Source organism: Syngnathus scovelli, chromosome 21 (genome assembly GCF_024217435.2).
Source record: "Syngnathus scovelli strain Florida chromosome 21, RoL_Ssco_1.2, whole genome shotgun sequence".
In the NCBI taxonomy this organism is placed as follows: Eukaryota; Metazoa; Chordata; class Actinopteri; order Syngnathiformes; family Syngnathidae; genus Syngnathus; species Syngnathus scovelli.
In genome coordinates this window covers 10,114,046-10,127,986 of record NC_090867.1, presented here as the reverse complement: position 1 = coordinate 10,127,986, position 13,941 = coordinate 10,114,046, and the positions used below count along the sequence as shown (strand labels likewise).

General features: G+C 46.8%; 1 protein-coding gene across 12 annotated transcripts in view; it reads right to left on the bottom strand.

Annotated features, from left to right (window-relative positions):
• Positions 1–13,941, bottom strand: part of cacna1g (calcium channel, voltage-dependent, T type, alpha 1G subunit) — a 74,634-nt gene that overhangs the window by 32,821 nt on the left and 27,872 nt on the right. For all 12 annotated transcript variants that reach the window (XM_049759721.1, XM_068649432.1, XM_068649430.1 and 9 more), the window contains exons 3-9: positions 11,535–11,668; positions 6,004–6,101; positions 3,415–3,574; positions 2,967–3,264; positions 2,553–2,645; positions 1,657–2,467; positions 623–1,023 (exon numbers count right to left, since the gene is read on the bottom strand). In XM_049759721.1, coding sequence (XP_049615678.1) covers positions 623–1,023; positions 1,657–2,467; positions 2,553–2,645; positions 2,967–3,264; positions 3,415–3,574; positions 6,004–6,101; positions 11,535–11,668 — 1,995 coding nt within the window. The remainder of the gene's footprint in view (positions 1–622; positions 1,024–1,656; positions 2,468–2,552; positions 2,646–2,966; positions 3,265–3,414; positions 3,575–6,003; positions 6,102–11,534; positions 11,669–13,941) is intronic.

Sequence of the window (13,941 nt, the reverse complement as noted above, 5' to 3'; positions counted from 1 at the left end):
GACATAGGAGCGAGTGAGAAGCACATGGAATAATAAGCGGCAATAAAAAAAGAAGCACAAACAAAAAAGAAACGAAGCAGCCAACAAGACACAGAGGTAGGTGTGGGGAGCAAGGGCAGAAGAAAGTAGAAAAACAAGGCGGAAAACTGGAGGTGGAGCTGAGAAGCCTATAAAAGATGCGCTGGGTCAGACAGACAGCCAAAGTAACATCTTCATCAAGATCGGAACCCATTACGTACAAGCTCACGCTAATAGTAAGCCCATACCCATTGCCCTTTTAGTGTCAAGCATGTACAATATGTTTGTACTAAGTGGTACAAAACTGCAAGCATTACGATATGTCATTTTTTGGCCTTGACTAAGTCCAATCCGCCCTTCTCTCTCTCTCTCTCTCTCTCTGTCTGTCATGTCGTCATCATACGCTCTCGTCGTCACGCATTTTCTCTCACATGGCTGCAATTACGCCGGCGTAAATAAACAAGTCCGGAGAGAGACGTCCGGAATTCCAGTTGGGCCGGTGGGAGCTTACACAATCACACAGAGATGAGATGAGATGAGATGAGATGAGCTGTGTACCGTCAGCTCATCTTGAACTCCTATTCATCAATCACGACTCACTCACCTGTTCGTGATACTCGATTCCCATGCTGAGAGTGTTGATCAAGATGGCGATCATGATCCCACGTCCAAAATATTTGCTATCCACGATTTTCCTGAAGGTATCGCACACCAGCCTCCAGAAGCGCACCACCTTTGCGGCTCTTTTGCCCAGCCTGAAGGGCTTTTGCTTGGCCCGCTGCCGCCGCCGCCGCCGCCGCCGACTGTCCCGCCTGTTAAAGTCGTAGACCCCGTCGCTGTCGGAATCTCCTGGCGTCTCCGTGCCGCCCTCCGACTCGTTGGCGAGAGCCTTTGCGCAGTAAGGGCAACTTTCGGGCTCCAGCGTCAAGGCCGCCACGTCCGTGACGCTGCTGGTGGCGCTGAGGTCACGAGCAGACAGCTGGCAGGAGGACGGCCGGCCTGCAGCTGAGCGAGAGAGACAAATGAGTAAATACTAGCATGCGTGGAGACTTTCATACAAAAATGTCAAAACAAATAAAGGGCGGCGCTGTGAAGAGCAACAATTTGGGACGCTCGCGTGTGCGTCAGAAGGAGCGTGACGGCCGATGCGTGAGCTTGGTCCCCCCCCCCGCAGACCGACTGGGCTGCAGCCGGCGTCTGTATAACCTGAGCACATTTGGCCTGACTTTTGCTGAGCGCACCGCCTACGTGGCTGCCTGGGTGGCTGCCTGCCTGCGTGGCTGCCCGCCTGCGTGGCTGCCCGCCTGCGTGGCTGCCTTTTAGAACTTGGCACTTGCCAGCTACAACACCAAGCATTAACATTTGACTGTAATTACAATGTTTTCCCTCTCTCTCTCTCTCTCTCTCTCGCTCGCTCGCTCGCTCTCGTGCGGAGAAAGAATTCTGGAGGCTATTCTGATGTTGGACTTGATCACAACACATTTGCGTCTGATCCTAATAGTAGGTGATTGCATGAAAAGGAAGGTTTTGAGTGGATGTGTGTCATTTGTTTTGCTTCATCTACCATCTGGGAAAGCACGCGACCGATATCAAACGAGGGATGGACAGGTGTGCTGCAGAAAAGGATCCGAGCTCTACCTGAGGGGTCCGCCAAGCTCTGCCGCCTTCTCCCGTACGGCGCCGGCGGAACGTTGAGACTGACGTTCATCAGCGTACCGGTCGCCACGCTCCCTCGCCTGGACTCGGCGAAAGCTCGGGCCTGGAGAGTCGGGTAATTCTTGAGGCCGGGCGCAGCGAAGGGCACCGAGTTCCTCTTCATCGAGGCGAAGGACGATTGGCTGGGGGTTTGCCAGAGGTTTGCCCTTGAGGGAGTTTCTCGGTGGAGCACGGCGACGGCAAATCCTGCCAGGTCGCTGTCCGAAGCGGCGGTACCGACCGAGCGAGGGGGCGGGGCTAAGGTCGTATTTGCTCCTACGCTGTTGTCATTCTGAGAAGATGGGTCGGCATCCTGACCTTCCAGACATCTGATGTTCCCTCCTGCTCTCACACTGCCGTTCCCAAAATGATAATGATAGTGGGGGTGCGGGTGGGCCATATGATAGACGGAAAAGGAGCCCTGTCTGGAGGACTTCCTCCTCCCCCGCCTCTGGCTTTGCCTTTGTTGGGGTTCCACCGGAGGCGGCGAGGCGGCAATGGTGAGTCCCGCACGACGTGCTAAGAACCTGCAGATGCGGGCCGCCTCTTTGGCTCCCTTACGGATCACGTGGACCAGATACTTGAGCAGCTCGTCGTAGCAAGAGCCCGGTTCGGAAAGTGAGGCTAAGGTGCTGGCGTTGGACATGAAGCGGACTCTCTGCTCCTTCATCAGCTGACTCTCTCTCTGCTTGGTTTCTGAGAATTGAGTGGCAATGACGACCAGGCAGAGGTTAATCATGAAGAACGAGCCAATCTGAGGACAGAGAGAGAAGAGTTGCCGTGTCAAATGGCTGCTAGCCCACGCAATTCACCTGAAATTGGCCGCAGGTAGTACGTACGATAATCAGTAAGATGAAGTAGATGAAGTTGTAGAAGGAATGAGCGTCCATCACGAAATACATGATATCCACCCAGCCTTCCAGAGTGATCACCTAAGGAAGAACATGCGGCTTTTTTTTGCTGCTTGCACGCACCCCCCCCCACACACACACACACAGCGGCACAACTCATCCCCAATCTGCTTTGCGTCCTCTGACGCGACACAAACAAAAGCTTTACGGATGATGCGGCGGCGATAGCTAACAAATGGCGCGGAAAATCCCGGCCGCCGACGGGAAATCCGGCCGGCTCATGGCGTCGAGCCGGACCCCCCCGAGATGCCGGCCGCTCCGAGACAACGGGCGCCCCTTCCGTTTTGCATCGTTACAGCCATTCGGCGGACGCCCGTCTGAAATGCGGGTGTCGCTCCTTACCTGGAAAATGGCAATCCAGGCGTAGCAGATGTTATCAAAATTGATGGCCCCCTTGAAGGGGTTAACCAGACCGGCCGAGCAGTTGCTGTAATACTGGTTCCAGTTGACGCAGGTGGTGTTATCGGTGCTGTTGTACGAGTACATGTCCAGGTTGCATTGCAGCAGACCTGCCTCGTCGTAGAGCTTGGGCACGGAGCTACAGTCCCTCATGCCGTTCTCTCTGGGCTGAGAGCAAATGAAAGGGTTCTCGTCGTCATTTTCCGTGTGGTAGTATTTCTCCAGCTCCGCAGACAGAGGGCTAGGGACAAACGAGGACATCCGGCGATACAAACCGAGTGTTATCTGGGTGCTCTCCACACATACTACGTACAAACGAGACAAAGACGGATGGTTCCGAAAAAGAATCCCAATCGTGAACATGCGATTGAATTTGGATTCAAGGACTCACAAGGAGAAGTTGTCCTCAACAAAGCAACGGTTTCGGAGCAGGCCGGCCCACAGCTGAACTCCCACGATGCCAAATATGAAAAAGACAAAGAAGCAAAGCAACAGCACGTTGCCCAGCATGGGCAGAGTGTCGAGCAGCAGGGTAACCAGGATGCGCATACCTGAAAGGAGACACACGCAAGGACAAAGGTGAGGTGAGGTGAGGTGAGGTGACCTGACCTGACCTGACCTGACCTCTTCCTTTCATCTAGCCTACTATGTATTTACAAGTCAAACCCCGTCGACACAATTCACAGACTTAACATTCCGACTTGACACTTGATGTGATAGCTTCACCTTCGATCAATTTACTTATCGTTCTTATGAATTCAAGTATAACCGTGTAGGTATAATCATCGTTCTCGAAATGATTATGTACAACAAAAAGATATGAACATTAATAATAAATGCAACATGAATCATAAATGGATGTCCCTCCCTCCCTCCCTCCCTCCCTCCCTCCCTCCCTCCCTCCCTCCCTCCCTCCCTCCCTCACCCCCTCCCTCCCTCCCTCCCTCCCGCCACAGCGTGCTCACACTCTTCCCTTGCAGCCCACACACATGCACACGCACACGCACACGCACCTCCTTGCTCATTTTGGCTCAACTTGCAGCTCCGGCTGATACTAGCCCAACATTTGCCTTTTCTTACTACCTTGGATTGATAATTCTCCTTGCTTGACATGCAGTCCATCTTGTCTTTCTCTGATGTGTCTGGTTTCAAATCCTACCCCTGACTGTTTCTATCCCGGTGGCTTGTGTCCTTCTCTCCAGGAGACTGGCATTCATAATAACGATCATTTTCTGATAAGGGACTTTTGAGGCATGGAGGGCAGGTGATGGGAGTTAGCCAGAAGTATTTGGTATGCAAAAAGGAAAAAAGAAAATTCCTCACGGCTGACCCGCTGATACTCTGCAGTTAGCTGTCACTGTCTGCGAAAGCATTTTTCGGCATTGCCATGCACTTTGCCGTACTATCTATCTATCTATCTATCTATCTATCTATCTATCTATCTATCTATCTATCTATCTATCTATCTATCTATCTATCTATCTATCTATCTATCTATCTATCTATCTATCTATCTATCTATCTATCTATCTATCTATCTATCTATCTATCTATCTATCTATCTATCTATCTATCTATCTATCTATCTATCTATCTATCTATCTATCTATCTACCTAGTTCATTCATGTGCTTTCTCCAGCCCTCCCTTACAAAAAGAGAACATCTGCTACGGGCTTTGGTTTCTGACTGGCCATACAGTACATGGAAATCCTTTCTGAATTTTGCTTTCAATAAAAGATGCGCACAAAGCAGGAGAACCCAACAACACAAGAAACAGTTGCTCTACCAACAACCATCACCATTTTGAAAGTGAGTGAATTATTCGATCAAGCGGAGTTTTAATACGAAGCTACATATATTTTACACACATTTATTAGTACAAAACAAACATGTTGTAAGTCCAAGCCTATCATAATGGTATTTGGTTTGAAAATGGCCTTTTTTTTTCAAGGCAAAGGGGCACTCGGTGACCCTCTCGTTGGTTATGTGGTAGGCCCAAATCAATTTAGATTGATCTTGACCATGGCTATAAAATGGCAGAGCAGCTAAGTGCTTTTGTAGAATTGGATTTTCATCACAGTGATTGCGGTTTGGACTGATTTCAAAGCAGGATATTTTGGAGGGAGTGTGGCCAGAGCACCTGGAGAGAAAAAAAAATGGACTTGTTCATCATTGCGCTTAAGAACGTGGAAAGCTATTCATCGTCATCATCATGAAATGAATGTCGACGTACGCTCATCCCCTCTGTAAAAGAAAAAGAAAATATTCAGAGTCGACCTGAACCAGATGAGCGAGCTTGGACAGTCCCCATTCAATCGCTCTGTGTGCCTCGCTGTGGGTGGCCACTGCCTTGAAACGTGGCTGCCTGGCAGCCTGGCAGCCAGGCAGCCTGGCAGCCTGGCAACCTGGCAACCTGGCAACCTGGCAGGCAGGCAAATGCTTGTATGTGATCAGGGAAGCATCTGTTTGCAAGAAAACGAGCTTTGCTTAGTGGACTCTCGTGATCAGGTATAGCTCCAGTCAGCTTTGTAATCTTGGTACGCTAACGCAAATGGCCTCCCCCAGTCCGGTGCCAGGATACACCTGCGTGCGTCTCTTCTCATTTGATGGTTGAATAGAACGCAACTGGCCCGATAGCAGCAAGTACAGAACAACATTTGGGGCGGACTCAAATCTTATAGAATGGCTTTTGGAAGTCCACACGCATGAACCGAGCCATTATTGTAAAATGTTACAATGCCCATTCCAGGTTTGAACGTTTGGGGCAAATATAGACGACATGTTTGTGATGAACGAGCATTTGGGCAAACAGTGCGACAAGTCTATTCGTATCACACAAAGGCGTGCCTTTGTAATGATCAGAAATCAGTCCTGCTCAAGTCGTGCTTATTTCCTCATCAATTCAAATGTCATGATCAAAGTGCTCATCGGCAGCATTCATGTCATCTTCTTGATGTCTTTGTCTAGGGCGCGACTTACTTGGCACTCGATTGATGGCCCTCAATGGCCTCAACACTCGGACCGTCCTCACCGCTGAAAAACTGACGTTCTGCAGGTTGAGGGAATACTCCAACATTCTGTGACACAAAAAGGACAATAAAAGAGATGACAAATACTCTCTGGGCTAGGCTAGTAGTCATTGATGCTCTAATGAGCCAAATCCTATCGACATTCTTGCATTTGGAGACAAATGCAGCGCATGTGTTCTGGCAAACAATATGCAAAAGCTCAATGGAGTGCGGCCCACCGAACCCACCGCACTGCATGTGTTTGCGCTCGGATATGGAACGCAGTCCGCAGCACACACGCAATGTTTGCGGGGCCTGATAAACACGCATGTATTCACACGCACACTTGCACAATCAACCTTCAGAAGCCGAGGGATGCGCGCCCCGAGGGGGGGGGGGGGGTTGGGGGTCGTGGAGAAAGGTGGCGTCGGCAGCAGACAAAAGAGCAACCTGAGAGGAGTCTGGCTCCCTGCGACATTGGAGACGCTATTGGCAGCAGCTCAGAGGAGGTGATTGGAGGTTAGAAGGACAGAGCCCAAGAGGGCAGAGGAATGGTTTTGGGGGTTTCTGTGTCTTGATGTCATTGTCTCTCCTCGCACTTTGGAGCATATGCGCGGCACATGTGCGGGCGGCGGCGGCGGCTTGAAGGCAAACGCGGGCCAAGGAATTCCCTCCTCGCACACACTCCAAGTCTGTCTGTCTGTCGACAAGCGCACCGGTTGAAAGCATGTCAATTTCATTGTCTTTGCTTTGTCTTTTCAATAATTGATCATTTATCATCATTATTCTTATCATCGTGAGTCATATTATTCTTGTTATTATAGTCATCAACGATAGGATCTGCCACACACGCTTGCTCGCCTGTACAAACACTTGCTCTTTTCATATTGAAGTATATGTCAAATTCAATGAAGGTGAAAGTTCAAATGTGTAATTTAGGAATGTTCCATACCACACTTTTTTCAGACCGATGGATACAGTAGCCATTGATAACGATACAAAGTACCACTGCCACAGGTACTTCTGACAGCTACATAACATTTCCCCCCAAATAGCAGATTTCCTTGAAATTGCAAGAAATGAATGCTAATCTTCTATCCCATTGTTTTAATTTGTCATTTCCAGCGAGGACGACGACGACGACGACAACAAGGCGGCCGACAATGGGATCCACCGATACTTTGCTGTACGGCGGTTCTCAGTCAGTGGCAAAGTATCAGTCTAGGAATTGGCTTTGCAAGTTTCTCTTGATTCAAAACATCCATTTCAACAAATTGAGAGCAATATATTTGACGATTCTATAATTAGTCACACATCAACATGAGTTAACCGAACAAACGTTCGAATTGGATGACGGATGACTTCTTTTCAAAGAAAACAGTAAGGACACTGGCTACCCCGGTAATGACAGCCAGATGATGTTTGGTGTGCGCAACAAAACCTGCCAAGTTGTGCGCTAAACAAATGATGGAAATGACAGAAAGTTAGCACGTTGACATTGGGCTGTGCAATGACTGCCGGCAAGCCTGATAGAAATACATTTGCGTGCAGAGAATTCACAACTTCATCCAAAGAAGCAATTCCCCCACCACACACACATGGACACACGCACACAGTTGATGTTGAGGATAAAAGGATAGGTTCTGCATCTTGTCATTCACACTAATTGGATACTTATGCACATATTTTAATGTGGAGAAAGGACAAACTAGAGACAACATCATGAGATGCAATGAAATCATGCAATGCCATGAGAGTTACTGGCGCACGCACACACACGCACACACACACACACGCACACAAGCACTGAAATGAAGCTGAAATTGTCACTGATGGCAGACGCCATTGTTTTGCATGTTTTCTTTTTTTTTTTTTATAGACTAAGGATCTAAATATGAGGTGATATCAGCTCTAAAAATGAAGAAAGAGCACCACTGTTCCGGTACTTCGAGGCCTGAGGCTGCAGAGGGGGAACACATGGCAACATGTGGTGCACGATATATTTGCGACAGAAAAAAACAAAAACAAAAAAAAGAGCCACACGGGACACACTTGCTGGAAATGACCCCACAGATCGTCGCAATTAGGCAAAATGCAAATGAGAAACAGTTCACACTTATCCTCACTTGTCCCCCAAGATGTCTGCTTCTTTTTATCTTGTCGATCATGACTTGTTTTATTTGGACTTGAGAGAAGACTGATGTGTTTTGTCAAGTGCAGCAGGAACGAGTTACGAGAGGGACAAGACGACAAACGCAACACTTGCACGCTACCTACATAAGAATGGCCTGATAGCGGCTGTTGGAAAAAAAATCAAATGGCTATGATCATCATCATCATCATCATCATATGTGCTTGAAACTACAAATAAGCGCCATCCATATCTTAACTTAATTGACAAAGTCAACTAAAAAGGTTCCAATCCACCATCCGTGTCATAACACGTGAAATCTATTGAAGAGCTAATCTTTCCGTGCGGCCGCTACAAATGAACACATGTTTTTGGAGGCTAGTGTAGCCGAGCCGCACGCTCAGATCACGCAATATTTATTTGAAGACATGATGTAATAAGCGATGATTTCTTTTCGTGTTTAGCATTGGCTTCTTTCGCATCTGACCATCCGTGCCTTTGTTGGTTAGCATATTCTCGCGAGCCGCACCTAATTTGTCTTTGCTTGCTGCGGTATCAAAGGGTATTTGGAGTCTGCAAAAGCACAAAAATAAAAGCGAGATCAAATCCATTACAAATGAAATCAATCGATAAAATCCTATGCAATCCAGCTGCAAAATCGACTCTGGATGGCTGCCACCCAACTGCCTACTCTGCAGCATATGCATCAAATTATAGCGAAAAGAATGTTAGCAATAAAATTGGAGCTCTTAGGTGCAGAGTGTACATTACTACATGAAACACATGGGAACGCTTTCGAGATGGCTACATAGCATGATAATGCCAAAGTAGTGAGTCTAGTCACTTAGCGCAAGTGGAGGAATGGAGGACCACGGGGAAAAGACAGATGGAGTGTTTTCATGCTGAATGTGATTGAGAGCCTCTCTCTCTCTCTCTCTCTCTCTCTCTCTCTCTCTCTCTCTCTCTCTCTCGCTCTCTCTCGCTCTCTCTCGCTCTCTCTCGCTCTCTCTCGCTCTCTCTCGCTCTCTCTCGCTCTCTCTCGCTCTCTCTCGCTCTCTCATCAGCAACACTTTCCACGAGCAAGCCACTCCAATGCTTATCTGCCTGCATGATCTATCCGCCATTACAGTGAACCACTGACTCTCCTTTTCAGACCTAAACACTAAACTAATATACTGGCGAATAATAATCTCCAGCCAATCCGATGACCCCCTTGTACTTGGAAGACAATCTGGCTAATGGAGGAAGGAAGGGAGGAAGGAAGGAAGGAAGGAAGGAAGGAAGGAAGGAAGGAAGGAAGGAAGGAAGGAAGGAAGGAAGGAAGGAAGGAAGGAAGGAAGGAAGGAAGGAAGGAAGGAAGGAAGGAAGGAAGGAAGGAAGGAAGGAAGGAAGGAAGGAAGGGGCTGGCTGGCTGGCTGGCTGGCTGGCTGGCTGGCTGGCTGGCTGGCTGTTTGGCAGCAAATGCTTTTGTTTAACGGCCATCATTGTTCATTCGTGCCATCTCCTTTTCTGTGTCCTTCTCGCGTCGCTACAAATTTTCTGTCAAACCATCCGTCCGTCCATCCGTCCATCCATTTTTTCAATATGCTAATTTGGCATAATGGATGATTTGAACAACTTTGAATCATTTCATACTTTAAAATAAGATGGACCTAAATAGTGTCTGAAGAAAAGTCAACAGCTAACTCCAATGGTGATTCAAACTCAGATATTTTAAGGGGATGATTGGAAAAGCACTCTAAAAGAACGACGTACAAGTTCTTACACTCTTCTATGTGGTATCATGGATTGACTTTGTCAGTCTCCTTCAGCTCCCGAAGACACCAAACAAAGCTGGAATGGATCCATACAGCATCAATAAATCAAAGAGAAGCACAACACTCAAGATCAGGTTCAATGCATTTTGCTCTCGATAGATGAACGAATGAATAAATAAAGCAGGATGTGTTCCATCAGTCAAGGTGCTAGCTGGTTAGCGAGCAAGATCACCGAATGATTCCCGAGCGCCGCGGCGGCACCGCTGCTGCTCACTGATCCCCTCTCCCCTAGGGGATGGATCAAAATCACACGGGGATGGGTTCAATGCAGAGGGCAAATTTCACCACACCCAGATGTGTGTGTGCGTGCGCGTGACGATCATTGGGACTTTTAAGAAGTCTCCGACGAGCGACACGACAACAACAAACTTCATCAGAACTTGAGAATGGTTTTGTTCCGTTGACGAAACGGAAAGTTTAGAGGATATCGGTGTGCTTTTATGAAAGATTAATGGCTACAGGGGACGACAACAAAACCAACAGACGGCCCGGCCCGGCCCGGCCCGTCCCGGGTGACTATTTTGGGCTGCAATGGTGCCTCTCTTCTCGCACATCAGACCAGATTAAATATTGAAGGAGGAAAATGGAGCTGATGCTTCAGCGTCTATTCCTTTCTCTGCCAATCTATTGCCCTTTGTGCCCCAGATCCCCATCCAAGCGCCAGTCAAGCAAAGCTGGACTCAAGATGGGGTTATTGCAGACATCCGTTGGGTCCTCCCCAGCGCCAATCAATGTACGTATCAACACGCAAACACACTATTAACAAGGAAACGTAGCATCCATTCATTTTCATTTGTGATGCAACTTTCTTTCCATCAAGCTTTGAAAATGTGCATGAAGCTTAAAGCCGGCAAAAAGCTTACATAGTATTATACAAACAATCCAATCACTCTAGGCAAAGGCTAGACTCCGAAATGGGAATTCTGCTCATTTCCTGTGACATGTTTACTGTCAAGCCCTGATAAACACTCCATTACTTGCTAACCTTTTCAGAAATTGCATGTGACATTTTCCCACAGTATCAAGCACAGCAGGAAGTATGTCGCCAAAAGAAGATGTTTGACGGCACAGTGGCATGTTAAAGAACACACGCAGAAACTTCTTCTTTCCGCTTCTATCTAGAATACATTGGCGGCTTCTCGGAATCTCTTGCACGAATTCAAAAGAGCCGTGAAGTCTTGAGCAAATCGGTAATGGGGGGGGGCCCATAAATATGATCAAAAAAAATAAACACTCAATAAAAAAAAATCAATAATGTTTATTAACTAATTACTTTTATATAGCTGAAGACAAATCAATATCGATATCAAAAATCCATCCGGTTTTCATTGTTTTAAATGGCTTCAAGTATTTGATCCTCAACAGTAATTAACTTGAGTTTTGGTGCTTGCATGATGTTCCCCTGGGCAAATTTGGAGTTTCAAAGGAATATGTATATTTGCGATTGAAGTGCAAATGAAATCAACTAGTAAATTGATTCAATTCTCTCTTAATTCAATGACAGATTATTCTAAACACTGTGTTTGTTTATTTTCATTGTGTGACGTGACTTACCCTGCTATGACTATGAAGAAGTCCAAGCGGTTCCAGGTATCTCCAAGGTAACATTTCTTGCCAAAAATCCCAAGAGCCACCATCTTAATGACCATCTCAATGGCAAAGAATGCAAAGATAAAGTCATCAAAATCCTGCAGAAAAAAAATTCAAGTCAGTATTTGATGAAGTTGAACTGGGTAGCCATAAATAAATGGAATGGAAATGAGAATGCCCCCCCTCCCAAAAAAAAAAAAAGAAACACAACAGAGTTGAGAGCGATTCTGGAAGCAGTTCAAGGCACAGGACACCCACTGATAGATGAGTCACCCCCAACATGAACAGAGGAAGGTATAAATATATCAAATGTGTTAAGTTTAGAACAAAGCAAAGCTCCTGTTGCTTGGACGTTGGCCGCTAAGTAGAATGCAGCGCTTTGCCATTTTAATCAGCTATGGGGAAACTCCATGTATGTACATTGTATACCGTATGGGAATTGTGACCGGAGATAAGGAACCTGGGATAGTTACCCTCCACCAGAATGAGTCGAGAACATTGGATGGATGATCACTCAGTCAAAAGTGCTTTATTTTCTCTGAGTGGGCATCATGGTTCTATATAGGTTCCAAACAATGCCTTGCCAGCGCTGGCAAATATGGAACGCCCGTCCCTCCCTCCCTCCCTCCCTCCCTCCCTCCCTCCCTCCCTCCCTCCCTCCCTGCAGAGTACAGCAACCCTGTAAAATCTCACCAGACACTTGCCGTTAATAACAAGCGTGAAAGCTTAATAGCCCGAACTTTGGCTGCGAGACAAACTATTAAGTGAAGTGACAAAATGACAAGTGTCCTCCAAAGGTGTTGGGTTGCCGAGGAGAAGGGATTCAGTGCACCTTGGCATTGGTTCAAAAAGACTCTGCTGGCATGTACAACACAATACATCCAAAAAGCTGTCTTGGTTGACTTTTACAATTTGACGTTTCCATCACCTCCATCCGCTTTCTTGCCAAATATATCATTGTCGTTACCTTTGCCAAGCACAAAGGTGAGTTTCCACCCAGGATTACTAAGCGGTCCATTTTCTATATTGCTTATTCACTTGAGGGTCACCGGGACTACGTCATTGTTTGCCTTTTTTAAACAAAGTATATCCGCCGCCAAAAAAATAAATAAAATCATTAATAAAGGCAATATATTTAGTATATGGTTCAGTGGCTTTGTGTTTTCCATTCATAAATCAAATCCTCAAAGCATAATTTGAGGCAAATAAAATGATTGTTCCATTCCATCCATTTGCAAAATTGCTTGTCCTCACTGACTCTGGATGAAAGGCATGCTACGTACGTATGTTCCGCCGATGACCAGTCAAGCGCAAACACCAATTGACACTGGCCTAAACATGCGCATGTTTTACCCCCAACAGAGATGCCTCCACACACACACACTAAGCCCACATGTGTGTGTGCGTGCGTGCGTGCGTGTGTGGATTGCCTGAGAGCAAGTGTAAACACACATGTTCGCCAGGCAGCTTGCGCCGCTGCCCTGCGTGTTATCAATGCGGCAGCGGCAGCATTACGCGCCCTCTTGTCACCTCTTGAATGCAGCCTTTAAGTTGAAAGTGTGCTGAGTCGCTAATGCTGAGAGCACTCAATGCACAGTGCGCGAGTGTGTGCACGTGCCTGTGTGTTTAAAAGAGGCTATTAGATACTGTGCAGGACTGCCACAGCTTTGAGGAGTACTTCTAAAACTCCTATGGTGTGGTTCTGTTCATGAACACGTTGGGTGTTTTCCAGGTCACGTAGAGGTCAGATAGGCACGATGAAGAAAGTGCACCTAAAGGCAAAAAAAAACCCCAAAAATGGCCTACAGCGGGAGAGGAAAAAGCAAAGCAGCTACTGTTGGCTCCATGTGACCCCAACTAGCCACCTCTCTGTGGGGAATAAACAGGAATTGAGTTCCTGAAATAATGCTCCGTCTTGGAATTTCAGCTCTTTTCAGATGACTTCATCGTCGTTCCCACCCCCTGAAAAAGAGTTCAGGAGTTCAGCGCGGGATCATTCCGAGCTGGAAGCATCTCATGTCTACGGGAGACTTGTTTCCAAGTTTGTTTTGATGAGCATTTATTCAATAATGAATACATGTGTAGCCTCCTAAAATGATAAACACCTTAACTGTGCAACTTATTTCAATTCAAATAGCGTAAAAAGGGAACACTGGTCACATTAGCTAAGTATGGAAAGGATCGCTCCGTTTTAACATGGTCATACTATAATTGACGTCATTTCATTATAATATGATTATTTGCATCTGATAGTTTTTCTCTGCCAAATCATTTCATTTGATTAAAAGGACCTCAACGTGTGCTCAATCCCGCTGAGTCAACCAACAAAAACAAACGAATCTATTTGAAAGCACTTTGTAAACGCATTATC